General features: G+C 49.9%; 1 protein-coding gene across 1 annotated transcript; it reads right to left on the minus strand.

The window, feature by feature from the left end:
• Nucleotides 1-4,534: 4,534 nt before the first annotated feature.
• On the minus strand, nt 4,535-17,043 carry Rnf114 (ring finger protein 114). The gene is made up of 6 exons (XM_028769669.1): nt 16,888-17,043; nt 13,630-13,780; nt 9,894-10,000; nt 9,519-9,633; nt 7,900-8,007; nt 4,535-6,036 (listed from the first exon to the last, which is right to left on the minus strand). Exons 1-6 carry the CDS (start codon nt 17,028-17,030, stop codon nt 5,971-5,973), a joined length of 690 nt encoding a protein of 229 aa, XP_028625502.1. The 5' UTR covers nt 17,031-17,043; the 3' UTR covers nt 4,535-5,970.
• Nucleotides 17,044-17,683: the final 640 nt, after the last annotated feature.

The raw sequence follows: 17,683 nt of genomic DNA on the forward strand, positions 1-17,683 counted from the left end.
TAAAATAAAAAAATCTTTTTTTAAAAAAATTATTAAAAAAGCATTAATCCATATATGCCTGACCACCTGATTTTAATTTCTGGAACTGGAGAAGAAAGAAGAGAATTGGTGGCAAGCTGTCCTCTGACGTCCACATTAGCACCTGCACTCATCACACCACACATCACACACACACACACACACACACACACACACACACATGCATACACAAGCATTGACACTCGGAAGCCTACCAGCCTCTCAGCAGCCGTAGCCAAGCCCCACTTTGCTGTCCAGGAACAGGCTCTCATGAAAATCTTTGCTCCTAAGAGTCTGGCCATCTATACTTGTCTGTAGGGTGTGTTCCTAACAATCTCTGAGTCACAGGCTGGAGAGATGGCTCAGCGGTTAAGAGCCCTGGCTTCTCTTCCAGAGGACTGGGTTTAATTCCCAGCACCCACCTGGCAGCTCACACTGTCTAACTCCTGACACCCTCACACAGACAAACATGCAGGCAAAACACCAATGCCAGTAAAATAAATACAAATTCACCAGTCATTCTCCTGCTTGCATTCCTGCTGTTGGGGATCCCCTGGTGGACTGTCTCCAAAAAAAGCTGCTGATACCTCTCCTCTTTACCTTGTGCACTCGTGTTTCTGGTGCTCTCTCTCCCTCTCACTGCTCTCGAGGCTTGCTTGTCCCAGCCTCTCTCCTGTTGATACGGTAGATAGAAGAGAGGGCAAACGTGCAACATGTGTGGTGATGTGCCCTGCAGTACCCACCACACACAAAGAGCTTACTGAGAAATCAAGCATACTCCGGCTGCACCCACAAGCGTTGTGCAGCTGTGCAGCCATTAAAGCTAAAGCTTCAGAACCAGGTGGAGTAACACGTCTGTGATCCAATCAGTTGAGAGGTAGAGACGGGAGGATCCTGGGACACATGAAATCCTGTATATAAGAGGCAATATCACTGGGCGGTGGTGGCACACGCCTTTAATCCCAGCACTTGGGAGGCAGAGGCAGGTGGATCTCTGAGTTCGAGGCCAGCCTGGTCTACAGAGTGAGTTTCAGGACTACACAGGAAACCCTGTCTCGAAAAAAAAAAAAAAAAAAAGAGAGAGAGAGAGGCAAGACCAAAGGGACAAAGGGCTGGGGACATATCTTACTGCCAGAGTGCTTCCCTGGCATAACTGAAGGCCGGGATTTGATCCTCAGCATCCCATAAACACGTGGTGCACACCTGTGGCCTCAGTACTCGGGGTTTCAGTACTCGGGGTTGAGGCATGGGACACAAGTTCAAGATCATCCTCAGCTACCTGAGATCCTGTCTACAAAATAGTAAACAAAGAACCTGGCTGGGTGTGCTGGGGAATGCCTTTAATCCCAGGACGGGCAGAAGGAGGTGGAGCAAAGTATCCACGTAGTGAGTTTCAGGACATCCAGAGCTACATAACAGAGGCCCTGTCTCAAAAGAAAAAACAAACAAACAACCTAACAGGGTAGGGAAGGAATGTTTGGGACAAGGTCTCTTGCAGCCCAGATTGGCCTGGAACTTGCAATGTAGCTGAAAATGTCCTTGACCCCTGCTCCCCAGCCTTCACCTGAGTGCTAGGGTCCCAGGGGTGCGCCATGTTCTTTGTGTGGATTACCCCCAGCGGAGTCCCACACATCTAAAAGGAAGTTAGTTGAGGAATCTCCATCAGGTTGGGAAATGGAAGAACAAAGACAGTCACAGGGCTGTTGAGGTGGAGGCTGGAAGGGAGGCCGGTTAGAGGCCTGGTCTCACCCTCCTCCCTGTGTAAGGGGAATGTGTGAATAAAGTCACTAATGTCCCCATACCAACAAAGGTCAGAGGGTATCCAGGGACCACACGGAGGCTCTGAGTAGACAAGTCCCACCTGGCAGCAGCCCCCAGCCTCAGAGCTATAGGATAAGGATAGCTTTGCCCAGGAGGCCTGGGGCAACACCACCCCTTCAGGTTTTCCTGCAGGTTGTGCACAGCTTTCACCCCCAGGATGGAATAGCTGTCGTAGAGAAGTAGTCCATTTCAACTCTAGATTTTTTTTTTTTTTAAGATTTATTTACTCGGGCTGGAGAGATGGCTCAGTGGTTAAGAGCACTGGCTGCTCTTCCAGAGTTCCTGAGTTCAATTCCCAGCAACCACATGGTGGCTCATAATCATCTGTAATGGGATCCAATGCACTCTTCTGGTGTGTGTGAAGACAGCGACAGTGTACTCATACATAAAATAAATCTTTAAAAAAAAAAAAAGATTTATTTACTCTGTCTTCATGCACACAAGAAGAGGGCATCAGATCCCATTACAGATTACAGATGGTTGTGAGCCACTGTGTGGTTGCTGGGAATTGAACTCAGGACCTCTGGAAGAGCAGTCAGTGCTCTTAACCACTGAGCCATCTCTCCGGCCTAACTCTAGGAATTTTTATCAAGCCTACTCAGGGCCAAATATGGCTATCCATGATAGACATTGAGACTCCAGGAGGATCCTGGGTTTGAGGCCAGCCTGGTCTACACTGTGGGATAATCTCAAAGAAAAGGTAGAGGTGGGGGAGATGGGGGAAATAGAATGATAAAGAATGAGGACCTGGGTTTGGTCTCCAGGAATTAAAGCTGAATTGGGTGGAGAGGCCTATGTCCGTAATTCCTACCCTTGGGAGTCAAGGGCAGAACGGGGAGCTCAAGGCCAGTCTGGCTATGAGGTCACGTGGATTCTGGGAGGACCCTTTGGGTTGTGTCAGTCATGACAAGAGAGGGTCTGTGGTAGCTGCGGGTGGCTGATGAGATTGGAGGATTCTAAGATACTGGAGATAGTCGCATAGGAGAAAGATATTCTGTTCAGAAGCTCAAGTTCAATTAGGGACTAGCGAGGCGCTGAGGTCCAAGAGTTCAAGTCGATGTTCAGGTTAATTCCTGAACTAGATAGCAGACACAGGAACAGAACTGGGATGCAGTGGGCGACTGTCTAGCTGGCAAGTCTGGCTGTGATGTACAGCAGTCGAGGAACACGGATACATGACTGCTACTGAGACCAAGAGTAGAGTGAGGCAGGGGCATGCCAGAGAGCCAGGCTGGCCCCTTGTTATGTTTACAGAACTCTAGAACTACAGGCCTTGCCTCTTCTGGACATGGGTGACATTTGGCTTCAAATTCTATCATTCAGGAGGACGAGGCTGGTAATTTCGAAGAATTAGGGGCAGTCTGGACTACAAAGTGACATTCTCTCAACACACACCAAACACCCAGAAGAGTAATAATAAATATAACTGATTTATTTCCTCCTTGATTACTGCTGGGCTCAACTCTCACCCCTCTACTTCCCTGGCCTTTAGGGACCAACACGGGGTCCCTCATGGCCTCTTCTTCTCTTCATACTTCGTCTTCCACCTGACCTAGTCGGACCACTCTGGGTGCCAGCGCCCATTAGGACTACTTCAGTGGTTGCCTCCTGGTTGTCTTCTCCATGTATCCAAGGAGCCTCACTTGTGTCCAAGCTGGGCCGTGTCCATCAGAATCCCCGATGTTCTGGTCTCCGTCAATGGACCCTCCACCCTGCTTTCTGCCCATGCTCAGTCTCCTCCACTGACCCTGCATGGTCCTGCTCACTTCACCGCCCCCAGCCACAGTGCCTCATGAGTAAATAACAGGCTGTCACCTAAGGTCTCTGGACTCAGCTGAGTTTAGGTCTCAGCTCAAATCTTGGAGACAGACTTAATATGTAGCCCTGGCTGGCCTCAAACTCAGATCCATCTGCTTGCCTCTGCCTCTGGGATTAAGGGTGGATGCTACTACACCTATGTGTAAGTTACTTTTGGACTTGTTCTAGTATTACAAAGGATTTACTTCCAGTGTCAGACCTGTAACTGAAGTCCAGGACTTAACTGAGATGCAAATGTAGCCCCTTGGAGATATTGGAATGAACAAGCCATCCTTGGACATCTGGACAAAGTATTTCTTCTCGTCCTCTCCAGGATGAAATAAGCAGGACAGTTCATTCTAACGTGTCCACAGTCAGGGTTGAGACAGGAATTGCTGAGATCTCTGGGCCTTAAATCAGGTTCTTATGGGACCAAGATGGAAACGAAGCCCAAAAGACTAGCCCCACAGCAAATTCCAGGCAGCATCCAGTGCAGGGTTCTGTACACCTCTTTAGATGGTTCACTAGATACCATGGCCTCAGTTCATAAGGGGTGCAATTGGTACAGTGCACACATACTCAAAGGCCTGAAGATGGAGCCCTTGGAACTCAGTAACTGTTACACCCGCGTCACTGCAGCTGCGGGTCTAGAGCCCGACCTGCTATTGTGAATTCCCCTATTTTAAGGGGATGGGGACATAGGGACATGGACAGACAGACAGACTTCTGCTCAGTTTTCAGAGAAGACAGATCCTTGAGGTTCAGATGCTGAGGTCTCAGAATTGACTAGAAGCCAGGTTGACTCAGGGATAGACAAGAATGTTCCCTTGGACACCTTCTAGAGGCTGTTGGGCCCATACTTCAGGAAAGCTGTTTAAATGAAAACACTGCAGCTTGCTGGTTGGATAAATTATGAAATTTATTTATATTTCATCTTCTAAAAGTCAGAACATAAGCACGCTTTCTGGAAAGTCATTATATTAGAAACAGCGAGTGTGATGCAGGACAAGAAGTTCCTGCCACCCTGTGGCACAGCTGTGCCCTTCTCAGTTCCTCAGGGCAAGGTCTTGTGGAACCTCCCTCCACACGGCTCCTGAGCAAACCTTTCCAGAGGGTACAGTGAAGAAGCAGTAACGTTGGGAAATGATCCTGTCTGACTCTGCTGGCATCTGAGCTGGCTTCACCCTGGTGGGCGGAGACACCACTGTGGAGGTGTGGTGGCAGAAGCACAATGCTGCAAGTAGTCTCAGATGGACCAGAGTCACATGACTGGAAAGAAGACTTACCCCAAAGCCCTAGGCCTGTCAGAGGGTCTGTTCTGTGCATTACTGGTGGTGCCCTTCCTTGTACTTTGTGAACTGTGCTGGATTTCCAGCTTAGAGCTGCTGCTGCTCAAGAAAGCCTCCAGCAGACCACCTCCCTCGCCTGCGCAGGGGCCTAACTTTTTTAACTTCCCAGGGGTATGACTCTGGCTTCAGCACTGCCTCCACACTGAAAGCGGGGTCTAAACCATACACAAGGAGGCGGCAACACTGCTTGGGTTCATCAAGTTACCAAGCAGCAGCACACAGCAGTCGTGCCTCCCAAATACACTCTAAAGAGCAAGAATGTCAGCAGATACAACAGAGGGCACAGGACCCAGCCACCTGACAACACTCATCAGCATCAAAGAAAAACAAAAGCCACACCCATCCACCTTCGCCCTACTTACAGATGAACACACCCCATCTTTGCTACCCAACATTTCCACTACAATTCTATGGTGATACCTTATCCTAAAAAGGCACCATCAGGCATTTAAAACAGAAGCCATCAGGTGTACAGATGTGCAGGGAAACAGCAGTAACCAAAACTTCCACCACCAGACTGCGACACCCCCAGGAGAAGAGGAGCAGAGCCCTGGCCCAGTAAACTGTAGAACCAAGGCACCTCAGGGCCAAGGAAAGGAGTCCCTGCTTTACTGTGCTATTCCCGGCCCAGGGAAGGTCCTGGCTGGCTGGGAGGACCTGAGAGGTGAACACTGGGCAACACGATGACATGAAATAAGGTCCTGTGGGAGAAGAAGCTGGACTCTTCTTAAAGGAGGCAGTAGCTGAGGCGCGGTGAAAGCAGACCATAGACAAACAAGGTTACCAGTGGGGAAGACAACGCTGGCAAGAGCCCAGAGGAAACAGGACTCTCTCCGCCCTAGGGCCCCATCACCCTTGAAGAAGTGACCCTGTCTGGTGCCATGACTCAATTCCAGATCTGCATTACATGTGAGGTGCAAGAGTCAAGGGCTCACACCTAATGCATAATGGAAGCTCTAGAGTGAGGTGACAGCCAGGACCCTGTTCACTGGTCGATGATGGAGCGTTGCAACACCTGGTTTATCATGTCGTCTTCATCAACATCGTAGTCCTGAGGGCAGAAAAGACAGCAGCTAAGTCTCTGTTCACACCCAGAAGATCCTCTTCACGGGAACCTCCCAACAGCGTCTGGAGAGGGAGCTAAGGACCCGGCCCCGTCTAGTTGCTGTCACTGGGAAAATGACTTCATCTCTCAGTGTCTTTGCCGTCTCCGTCATTAAGTAACAGTAACAGTCTGGGGCTGAAGAGACAGCTCAGCGGTTAAGAGTACTAACTGCTTTTCCAGAGGAACCAGATTTCATTCCCATCACCCACAGTGGAGCAGAACCACTTAACTCCAGTCCCAGGGGATCCAACACCTTCTGGCCTCTGGCAGGCTCTACCCACATGGGATATACAAACATGCATTCAGGCAAACACTCATAAAATAAAAATAAATAAATTAAATCTAAAAATTAAAAAGTAACCATTCCTGGGGCTGCAGAGATGAGTGAGTTGGTAAAGTGTTTGCTGTGTCAAGCACAAGAACCCGAGTTCTGATCTTCACTACCCATGTAAGAAGAGGGTACCGAGGTGCACGCCTGTGATCTCAGTGCTCTACACTGGAGACATGGTTCAGAGGCTTGCCCCACTAGCTGGTCTAAGATGGAGATACCCTATTTCAAAGAACAGAGTGGAGTAGTAAGACAGCTGATGCTGACACCTAGCCTGTCCATGAGTAAAGACTGCATCCAAGCACACACACACACACACAGACACACAGACACACACAGCCACCAAAACAAAATTCCTTCCTCAACGGAAATGGCCCAGAAGATAGTATCCACACTTGGCATAGACCAAGTACTCAATTGCTGAATTCAGCTCATTGGTGCAGAAACAGACAAACACATGAAGACACAACTCAACTGAGGTGCTGTTCCTAAGAGGCTTCAGTGCCCAAAAGACAAGCAAGGCTTTTGAAAGTGAAGAGCTAGGGTGGACATGATAGCCAATCATCTTCAGTGAGGCAAACCTCTGCTTGAGTGGTTTTAGGAAAGATATTACCTCTAATAGTTAGTAAGTCTTGGAAGTCTGCTCCAAATACTAGCAGACTGAGAATAAATGTTTGTTTTTTCTACTCTGAAACATGCAGCCTGAGCTAGTCTTGAGTTCCTGATCCTCCTGCCCCCACTTCCCAAGTGCTGGGAGAACAAGAGTGTGTCCACAAGCTAAGGTGTGACTATCTTTTAAAAAGACTTGTTTTTATAATGTATTTATGAGCATGCACGTAGAGCAGAGAATGTCATGTGTGTAGGTGCCTGCAGAATCCACAAGAGGATGCTAGATCTCCAGAGCTAGAGTTACGGGCGTGCTGGGAGTTGAACTTGGGTCGTCTGCACACATACTATGTACCCTTCATTCCTGCCAGTCTCTAGCCTGAGCTTGGTTTGTGTTACTGTGTTTATACTGCTGGGGACAGAGCCCAGCATGGCTTGCATGGGGGCAAAGGCTCTCCACTAAGTCACACTCATACTTCAGGCAGCAGTCATCAGCTGGAGCTGCACACCGTTAACTCATAAAGCTCCATGAGGAAGGGCTATTTCCATCCACAGCCCCATCTTTAGGGGCAGATGACCAGAGTGAAATCCAACTAAGTTTTCTAAAGGGGAAAATCACACACACAGAGCACAAGTGGGCAAGAGTAAGCTGCAGAGGAAAGGAAGAAGCCTCACAGCTGGAGGAATGCCAGGGCATCTGAAGTCTCACTCTGGCACCCACCCACCCACCCACCCACCCACCAACCAACCAACCAAGAGACATAGTGAAGCTTCCCTCTGGGACAGAGAGCTCCCCAGCCCAGAATAGGGCCCCAGGGAACCCCCTTCCAGAAACCTCAGCTGTAGTGCTGTCCCTTGGGGTGGTGTAGACTCACCACAAAAGTGTCATAGGAAAAGCGGTGGCGGCGCTGGATGTGCGCCATGAAGTTGACACTGCGGTAGCTGGGGTCTCCCCAGGGCATCGAGGCACATATAGGACAAACCTGTCAGGAGGAAGCAAGGTGATGCAATGTGATGCCTGAGCTGACCCTCTCTGACCTCTGTTCAGCCTCCTTCCTGATAGGACAGCTTTATTGACAAGCCCAGGTACAAGGAGTGGTCACTCTGCTCCATAAACATGATCGATCCAGAAAACACTGGTTTATTCAATTCAAATGACATGTGGGAATGGGCCCAGGCTTGTAAATGAAGGTGAAGTCCAGCTGGACCCAATGATAACAAAGTAACGGACCAGAAGACAGGGAGGAGGCCAAAAGTGTGCACACAATAAGCCAATCTGAACAGGCATGGGGCAGAGCACATGTCTTTACCTCAGCACCAAGGCAGAGGAAGGAGGTAGAGAGTTCAAGGCCAGTCTGGCTACAGGAGTGATTTGAGGGCAATGGCAAGCAGGCCTTAGCACAGGCTGTTCTGGCTCACGACAGTGAAGACCACTTGGGCAGTGCAGGTGGTCCAGCTCCTGACCCTCCCCCTTTGATTCCCTGCTTTGCTCAGTTCGCTGGACTAAATGGGCAGCAGCCTTCAACTGCCAACAAGCCCAGCCTCCTCTGGCGGTCAGGAGGAGAACACACTTCCTTAAACTGTCTGCCTCCCTGACCCCACCTCAGCTCTGCAAGCTCACATAGTTCCCCAGCTCAACTCAGGCTGTGGCCACACGAGTCCCAGGCCTTTCAGGGCCACCATTCACTGTGGAACCCGAAGACAGCCCTGAGCTGCAGCTGGGAGCCTTGCTAGACAAGGATGCAGCAGCACCTGCTCCCCTTTGACAGCCTATGAACAAGAGCACCAGTGTGGAACACAGCTGGAGTTTGAACCATCTATACCAGTTCTGACAGCACCCACTTATCTCGACAGCTTCTGGGCTGGTGCATGGCTTAATGCTGGAGCACTTGCCTAAAACAGGCAAGACCCCGGCTCAACGCCCACGCACAAGAACACCAAAAGAGAACATCTGCAGCTGTGTGTGGCGGCTCGGACCTGTGATCCTGGTTTGGGAGGTGAAGCAGGAGACAATATTCAAACCCACCCCTGCTACATGGTGAGTGTGAGGCCAGCCCAGCCTACATGAGACTCTGAGTTTGCTGTTGTTGTTGTTGTTTTTTTTTTTTTGAGACAGGGTTTCTCTGTGTAGCCCGGGCTGTCCTGGAACTAACTCACTCTGTAGACCAGGCTGGCCTCGAAATCAGAAATCCGCCTGCCTCTGCCTCCCCAAGTGCTGGGATTAAAGGCATGCGCCACCACTGCCCGGCGAAGTTTGTTGTTCCTGTCTAAGTGATTTTTAAAGAAAAATTTAAGATATACACTGAAATATTCAGTATCTGTAAGCTCTTCCTAAATGGCTCACAAAAAAAATCAAACATATATAAAACATGGTTAAGCAATTTAGGCAAAATGTTAATTAAGTTAGGTGAAGGGTAAGACTCCACTGTACAGCCTGGCCATTTTCTATAAGTCTGACTTTTTACCTCGTCAAAGAAGAAAAGCCAATTCTTACCACAGACTTGGGGTCCGTGCTGTGAGTGAGTTTGCAGTGCTCCACAAGTCCTTCCTGATCAAAGTTCTTCTCGTGACAGTAAGGACAGGGAAAGGTGTATCGGTTTGGGACGTTTCTGGGAGGTGAGAAAAGAGCACTGAAACCTTTTCCACACCGTCTCAACCACTGCATACTCCAAAGCAGTAAGAACCGGCTGCTTGCAAATCAGGAGCACAGCCTGACATGAACACATCCCCACCCTGGAACCTGTCAACCTTGGCCAGCTCCAGTGCCACTCCAACTCTCCAAATCCACACCCTTAAACCCTCCAAATCCACACCCCTAAACCCTCCAACCACACACGCACTCCACATCTTTCTGGGGGTAAGCTGGTACCTTGGCTGAAGGGACGCATCCTTGGTGGTGGCCTTTACACCTTCCATGATGTAACTCTGGTACTTGGAACATGAGGCCACGTGGGCCCGGATCTTAGACAGGATGAGCTTGAATAGAAAGAGCAGGACCAACGTCAGTGAGGAGCCCATGCATAAGAGGAGATCCCAAACCAAGGGCAAGAGAACTTGACCCACACGCACACTGGGCCTGACTGCGCCAGTGAGCAGGAGCCAGGCCGCTGGTTACTCACCTACATCTGCTTCCACTGTGAGGTCACTCTCCCCACCATCTGCTCTCTGCTTACTGACATTTCCCGAGTGCTATTTTAATTTTAAAAGTATGCCACTCTCTTATCTATTTTGCGCATGCGTGTGTGACTTGCGTGTGGAAGCCAAGGACACCCCAAGCTGCTGTCCTTACTTTTCTACCTTGCCCGAGACAAAACTTTCACTAGTAGTAGGTAAGTCTGGATTGCCCACAAGCCTCTGCTACAGCGTCAATCCACCCATGGGCTCTGAGCTCAGGTCTCAGGTCCTCAGGACCAGGCAGCAAGCACTACTGCCTGCAAAGTCATGTTGGTGGCCCTACACTCACATCTGAATTTGTCTTACTTGGGCACAGTGGCACACGTCTGTGAGCTCAAGGACTCTGGGAGGGAAAGGCAGGGGGACCACCAAGAGGTTTAAGCTAGCCTAACCTACACAGAAATTGAGTAGTATTTCAGTCTGTTTCCAGCTGCATTTTTGTTGTTTTGCAAGGGGGTCTTGATTTATCACCCAAACTGGCCTGAAGAAATCCTCTTGTCTCAGAAGAGACTACAGATACACACTAACACACTTGGCCAGGAGCTCTTTCAGAATTATATAAGGGGAGTGGGTTGTGTGAGGGGGGGCCTTTGATCAGGATGTAAAATGAACAGGAAAAAAAAGAAAAAAATACACAAAATGAAGAAAGGAGGAGGGAGATTATATGGGGGCATGCCTACCATATAACCACACATTTTCATTGTTTTGTGACAGGGTCTCATATAGCCCAGGCTGGCTCTGGACCTTTATTCCCCTGCCTCACCTTCTCAGTGCTGGTATTACTGGCATGTGCCAATAACACACAGCTTTATTAACTTTGGAAATGGAGAAAATGAAAATCACACAGAGGAGAAAAGCATCAATGAAAAATGACAAAGATTGAGGCCAGTCTGTTGAGATTTGAAATGAAAAAAAGTGAGAGAGAGGAAGGTTCCAATCTCAGAGTGCAGGCACCAGCCAGAGTGCACCGACACAGCCACTACCTAGGATCTAGCCCAGAGCATGGACTCAGCTATCCACGTAGGAGCCTGAACTTAAATGTCAGAACAAACCTATAAAGACTGTCCAAGTCTTACTGTGTACTCCAATACTAAACCCTCTGCAAGGATTGAGGGAAGGGATACATACAGTTTACAGCCATCTGCACTATGATGCTCAGAATTTAGAGTTCAAAGACACTTAATGAATCTGAGGCCAGCTGAGGGTACAGGAGACCCCGAGTCAGAATAAAAAGGAGAGCTGAAGAGATGACTCAGCAATTATGAGCACTGGCTGCTCTTCCAGAGGACCCAGTTCCATTCCTAACACCCAAATGGCAGCTCTCAATTGTCTGTAGTTAGGTACAAACCGGGGACACCTTCACAGAGACAGACATGCAGGCAAACTACTGGTGCACATAGAAATAAATCAGTCTTAAAGATATAAAACATAAATAAAGGGGCAGGGGAGGGCACGAGACCTGCCAGGCACCACCACTCATGTCTGTAGTCCAGCACTCGGGGTGCAGGCAGGAGGTCAGCTAAAGCCAGCCCTGACCATCAAAGATCCCACTGTTTGTGTTTTGTTGTTGTTGTGGCACCAGGTTGGGTGTTGTGGCCCATGTCTTTGATCTCAGCACTTGGGAGGTTGAGGCAGAAGGATCTCCTTGAGTCCTGGTATCAGGTTCCAGGACAAATCAGGACCAAACAAGAGAAACTTTGTCTCAATAACCAAACCAAACCAAAACAAACCAAAAAAACGAAACAAAAAACCAAATCCAACAAACCAACAGGCCAGGCAGTTATGGCCAAGCAGGGAGACTCAGCTGAGGTGACTCACGCCTGTAATTGCAGCACTCGGGAGCAGAGGCAGGTGGAACTCTTAAGTTCAAGGCCAGTCTGGTTTACAGTAAAACCTTTCAAAACACAAACAAGACTAGAACAAAATAAAAAAGACACACAAGTATAAATTCAAGTATAAAAAAAGAATAAACAGGCTAGGCAGTGGTGGCACACGCCTTTAATCCCAGCACTTGGAAGGCAGAGGCAGGCAGATTTCTGAGTTCGAGGCCAGCCTGGTCTACAGAGTGAGTTCCAGGACAGTCAGGGCTATACAGAGAAACCCTGTCTCGAAAAACCAAAAAAAAAAAAAAAGAATAAACAGGGCTGGAGAGATGGCTCAGTGGTTAAGAGCACTGACTGATCTTCCAGAGGTCCTGAGTTCAATTCCCAGTAACCACACGGTGGCTCACAACCATCTGTAATGAGATCCAATGCCCTCTTCTGGTGTGTCTGAAGACAGCTATAGTGTACTCACATACATAAATAAGTAAATCTTAGAGAAAAGAGGGAGGAGCACAGTGAGTAGCAGGTGCATCCCGTGTGTGGCATCATTTGCAGTGACATCTGCGTAAAGGTGGAAAGTGCTGAGCAGCTTCCTAAATGGAAAGCTCCCCTCCCCACAGCCCAGTGCCAGGGCTGCAGTGTGCAACTCCACACAACAAACTGACCCGCCTTCCAAAGGGATCTGGGGAGGAAACACAGTGCTGTGTTATACCTTTTTACTGTCTGGAATAAAAACTGTAATGATTTAGAAACCACTAAGGAAGATAAAGCCCTAGTTACCTGTGTTCCCAGCAGCAGTAAGCAGGGTAGGCAAGCACCCCGCAGTGACACAGCCCGGTGTAAGCGTGCAAGGGCACATTCCACTGGTAGGGAGACACTGCTACTGCCCCTCCACCTCACACCCCAGACTCTCTCAAGAGCTAAAGCACAACAGTCAACTTTATGACTCTAGCAGCTATGGAGACTATGAAGTTTCCTGTGAGCTCCGTGCGGCATTTTCTTCTTTTGAGAGACAGCCTCATGCACACCAGGTCGAACCTGAATTTTACATTCTCCTGCTACCACACAGAGTGCTGGGATTATAGGTGGGGGCCACCATGTCTGGTTAAAGGGTGCTGGGGATGGAACCCAGGGCTTCCTGCATACTAGGCAAGCACTCTATACTGAGAGATGTTCATTTCATATATATCTTAAAAGTCAGAAACAACACACATGAGAGTTACACTTTCTGAAGTAGGTCTTCAGTAGCCTAGGCTGGTTTAGGGCTCCTAGCTTTGCTGCTTCTGTCCCTAAGTGCTTAGAGTAGAGGTGTGCACCACTCCCCAGCTGAAGATGGGCTTTTATGGGGGTGGGGATTTATTTCTATGGATTTCAAAAGTAAATTGTATAAATCACTAAACCAACTCATGAAAAAATAAAACCCAGCAAGGTGAAAAAACAAAACAAAAAACCTACCACCCTCACCCCTCCCCCAGCTCAGGCACGCACACAGCAGGCATGCACTTGTGCTGTCAGCCAGTGCTGAGGCCCTAACTTCAGACATTTGCTCCAGCTCTTTTCCCATCTCATCGCCAAAGGACAAGGACTCTCCATGTTACGTCCACATACATTCTTACGGCAGCCATGGCAAGAAGTCTCTATGCTCTCGATCTGCCGCTCGAGCTCCACAGCTCGGACGCCAGGTGCCAGAGCGCTGCGACACACCCCACAGACAGGTTTCTTCGGCTTCAGACATTCCTGCAGGCATGCAGAGCAAAAGCTAGAACAAGACATACAGAGAACCTGTGTCATGCAAAGAGACAGGACAACAAAAGTGGATCAACTTTTAAAAGACACCAATGAATAATGGATTGGGACAGGGAGTCCCTGACCTTATTCACTGTGGAAACACACAGACCCAGCAGAGCTACTGCTGATCAGACCTCAGAGGCAGCCTCTGGATCAATCTTAAAACGGTTGGCAGACAAGGAGAGAACATTCCATGCCCTCAAATTATAAGTTCAGTCTGTGCATGGTGGTGCATGCCTTTAATCCCAGAACTTAGGGGGCAGAGGTAGGTCGTTCTCTGAGTTCCAGACCAACCTAGTTTACATAGCAAGTTCCAGGATAGCTAGAGCTTCATACAGGGACACTGTCTCAAAAAAAAAAAAAAAAGTAAACAAATACCAAACCCCAAATTCAAAAGTGTCAAGGGAACTTTTTACTCATGGGCAGACAAATTAAACAGTACAGATCATGCAGAAGCTACTGAGGGAGGGAGGGCACTGAGGCTGAAAATTCTCACATATTCAAGGAACTTAAACACCATGATCCAGAGGCACAGGTGGCACCTACTAGCTCACAGCACAAGAAGGCTACTAAGGCACAGGATACCACTCTGACAGAGACAAACTACTTACCCACTCTGACAGATTTTATAGTCATATTAACAAAATCTGCTAGAAAAGTCCAGGAGGAAGAGGTGTGTGTGTGTGTGTATCAGAATGGACACCCCCCACACCTGCTTTTTTTACTGTCTTTTAAGAAATCTTTAGCATTTCTATTAGGCAAAATTCTAGTCCAGGCTGCCAATAAACTAGTTATTTACCAGAGGGCAGAAGAGACACAAAGGCCCCATCCTTATGATTCTATACTTTTTTTTGTCATGTTTGTTGAAGACAGGGCTACTCTGTATAGCTCTGGCTGTCCTAGAACTCGCTCTATAGACCAGGCTGGTCTTAACTCAAGAGATCTGCCTGCCTCTGCCTCCTGAGTGTTGGGATGTGGTGAGCACTGATGCTTGTCCAAAGGTCCTGAGTTCAATTCCCAGCAACCACATGGTGGCTCACAACCATCTGTAATGGGATCTGATGCCCTCTTCTGGTGTGTCTGAAGAAAGCTACAGTGTACTCACATACATATTAATAATAAGCACCACTACCACCCAGCATGATGCTGTATTTGAAGAAAACAGTGATTTCATACGGTGATGAAGAATGAGGATAGTAAGGGAGAGCCTGGCGGCGGGGGTGGGGGGACAGGGACTGCCTCTGAGATGACACTGAACGGCAGGCCACAGAGAAAAGGCAAGGGAGGGTGGGCAGGCCCTTCGCTATACCCCATCCCAAGAGTAACTCAAGATAACCGAGGAATCCAAGCCAGCACACAGATTAAAGCAGTTGATTTAACAGTCCACCAGAGGCTTACAGCCTGTGTGTCTGAGTTATACCCCTACAAGGAGGCAGCATCGAGCTGTGTCTGGAGCTGACTTTCAGTTTCTACTTCCTAGAAATGGGCATCACCTAGTTAAGCCCGTCAGCACTCTTTAGCATCTGACTAGCTGCACTCCACCCGAAAGGGTGTAGCCTCAGGGCTTGACCTGAATTTCATAAAATCAAATGCCCCAACCACAGCTGTAGGACTCTCCAGCTTCAAAGGCAAACATTAAAAATCAAGTAAGTAGAGCCCAAAGCACTTGGAGGAGGCTCAGAGTCAGCTACCCTCGCCAAGGTGTGTCTGACTGCAAACAGCACCAATCTGCTGAATCCTGGGGCTGGTAATGTTGCTATGCCAGTACTGCTTTTGCCCTTTGACCTAGGACAAGGAAGCCTCAAACTCTGGTGCTTCTCAATCATGTTTCTTCACAAAGTTAACAGCCCCCACGTGCTGCCCTACTGCATACACACCATAGTTTTAACAGTCATTAGTATTTCCTTTAAAAAATGTGAATGTGTGTGCCACTGAGGACAGCTGGAAATCAGACGACAGTTTGTGGGAGTCAATTCTTCTACCATGTGGCTCCTCAAGATCGTCGTCAGGTTTGGTGACAAGAGCCTTCAGCTTCTGAGCCATCTCACTGGCCACTACTTACCATCAATTTCCTGAGTTGTAAACCAGAGGGCCAAATTGTCTTCTTAACTCTATCCCAAAGCAGCACACAGAGGGCATGCAGGCAGATACAGTAAACTGACTGTGAGGGGGTCTGGGGATGTTCGCAGTGCCGAACACTGGTTTACATTAACGGGCAGAGAGGACACGGTACTCTCTTCTCGTGTCCCTACATGCTGCTCTGTGTAATGAAAAAGCTGGCAGAGCCAGGAGAGAAGTGAGACATGTCATCTACATCAGGACATGACTTGAAGTAGTGGCGGCTGGTGATCCGTCCAGGTTAGCTGTACCTGAACCCAAGCTGGCAGGAGCTGTGTTCCTGTCAGTAACGAGCATCCTACGGTGCTGGGAAGGCCCTGCCTTGGCCTGCACGGCCATCGCACCTGGGGATGGGCGAGCAGGTGAGGCTGCCCCGAGCGAGCGAGCCTTGACACTTGCAGGGAACAAGGCTGGCACTCACAGGACGGCGGCGGGAATGCCTGTGCGTCCAAAAAGGGGCGCTCGAGTTGGGGAGTCACGAAGACCGACTCCTAGGTGACCGTCAGTGGACGGGGCCACAGAGAAAATGAAGGAGGCCGAGCACCCCCAGTCTCGGCTGAGGGGTGTTTGAAATGTGCAAGAACGGAATTCAAATCCCGCTCCCCGGTGACAGCACCTAGGGAAGCCCAGGCCGCCCTCCGCTCGACTCCGGAACCGAACCGGCGGCCGCTGCCTGGCCCGCGACAGCCGGCTTCATTCAAGCCGAGGGAAGCGCGCCTCCGCGAGCACCCCACGCCCTGGCCGCGGGTACGGCCCAGCCTCCCGACACTTCCCTTTTGTTCCAGGCTAGCCCGGCGGCCTCCCGAGCACTTCGGACGCACAGCCGGCGGCCCGGTGAGGCGCGACGCCAAGGCTCGAGGGGGCCGGCCGTGTCCCCGCGGCAGACGCCGCCGGTCGCCCGCCCGCCCGCCCGCCCCACCGCGTCCCGCGCCCCCTCCCCGGCGGGCGCCTGCCACTCACACGTGACCGCAGGGCACCTGCACCGGCTTCTCGAACACTTCCAGGCACACGGGACACGTAAAGCGGCTGAGGGGGTCAGTCTCGGACGCCGGCTTCGCCGACTGCGCGGCTGCGTCGTGGGAACCCGGCTGCGCCGCCGCCATCTTGCCGCTGAGGAGCGTCGCGCAGAGAGAGAAAGAGCCGCCGAGCGGGGGGCGGGACCGCCGTCGTTTGCGCACGCGCGAGGAACAGAGATGGGCGGAGTCCACCACCCACCCGAGCGTTTGAAAGCCGCCGCCCACCAGGTGTGTAGATGGCAGCCTGGTGACAGCCTAGAGGACCCGGCCACGCTGTGCCCACGCCTCTCACACACAGGAACTCAGACCGTGAATGTGTGTTGTTATTACCAGACCACGAATGTGTATTATTACAGTTAACCTTGAGCTAGCTCACCAGCTTGCCCAGGCGAGGTTTGAACTTTCCATCCTCTGGCCTCAGCCTCCCAAGTAGATGGCAGTATAGACTGCACCACCAGGTGTGGCCAGATGAGTTTATCTGATTTCTCAGGGTTTTTCCTGAGAAGGAGGAGGCAAAGTTTCCTGCCTGTACTTCTAAGGGGTACACCTCCGTTAATCTTCCCAGTTTTCTAGACATACTTATTGCCCTTTCCCTATGGCTTGTATGCGGCCTGGAAAAGTAAAATAAAATAGGAGAGAGGCTTGGACGGAAGGAGGTATAACAGGAAGATACTGGACTGTGAACGATCAGGCAATATCTTCTAGGTGCTGAGAGTTCTGGCCGGTGTTGGGTTCTGGTT

This window comes from Grammomys surdaster, unplaced genomic scaffold (assembly GCF_004785775.1).
Source record: "Grammomys surdaster isolate TR1022 unplaced genomic scaffold, NIH_TR_1.0 193, whole genome shotgun sequence".
Classification (NCBI taxonomy): Eukaryota; Metazoa; Chordata; class Mammalia; order Rodentia; family Muridae; genus Grammomys; species Grammomys surdaster.

Coding starts and splice junctions, on each gene's coding strand:
- Rnf114 (XM_028769669.1), bottom strand. CDS start 17,030: ATGGCGGCGGCGCAGCCGGGTTCCCACGACGCAGCCGCGCAGTCGGCG. Junction 10,001..13,629: donor GCCATGGCTGCCGTAAGAAT/GTATGTGGACGT, acceptor TTTCTATTCAAG/CTCATCCTGTCTAAGATCCG. Junction 9,634..9,893: donor GATGCGTCCCTTCAGCCAAG/GTACCAGCTTAC, acceptor CTCACCTCCCAG/AAACGTCCCAAACCGATACA.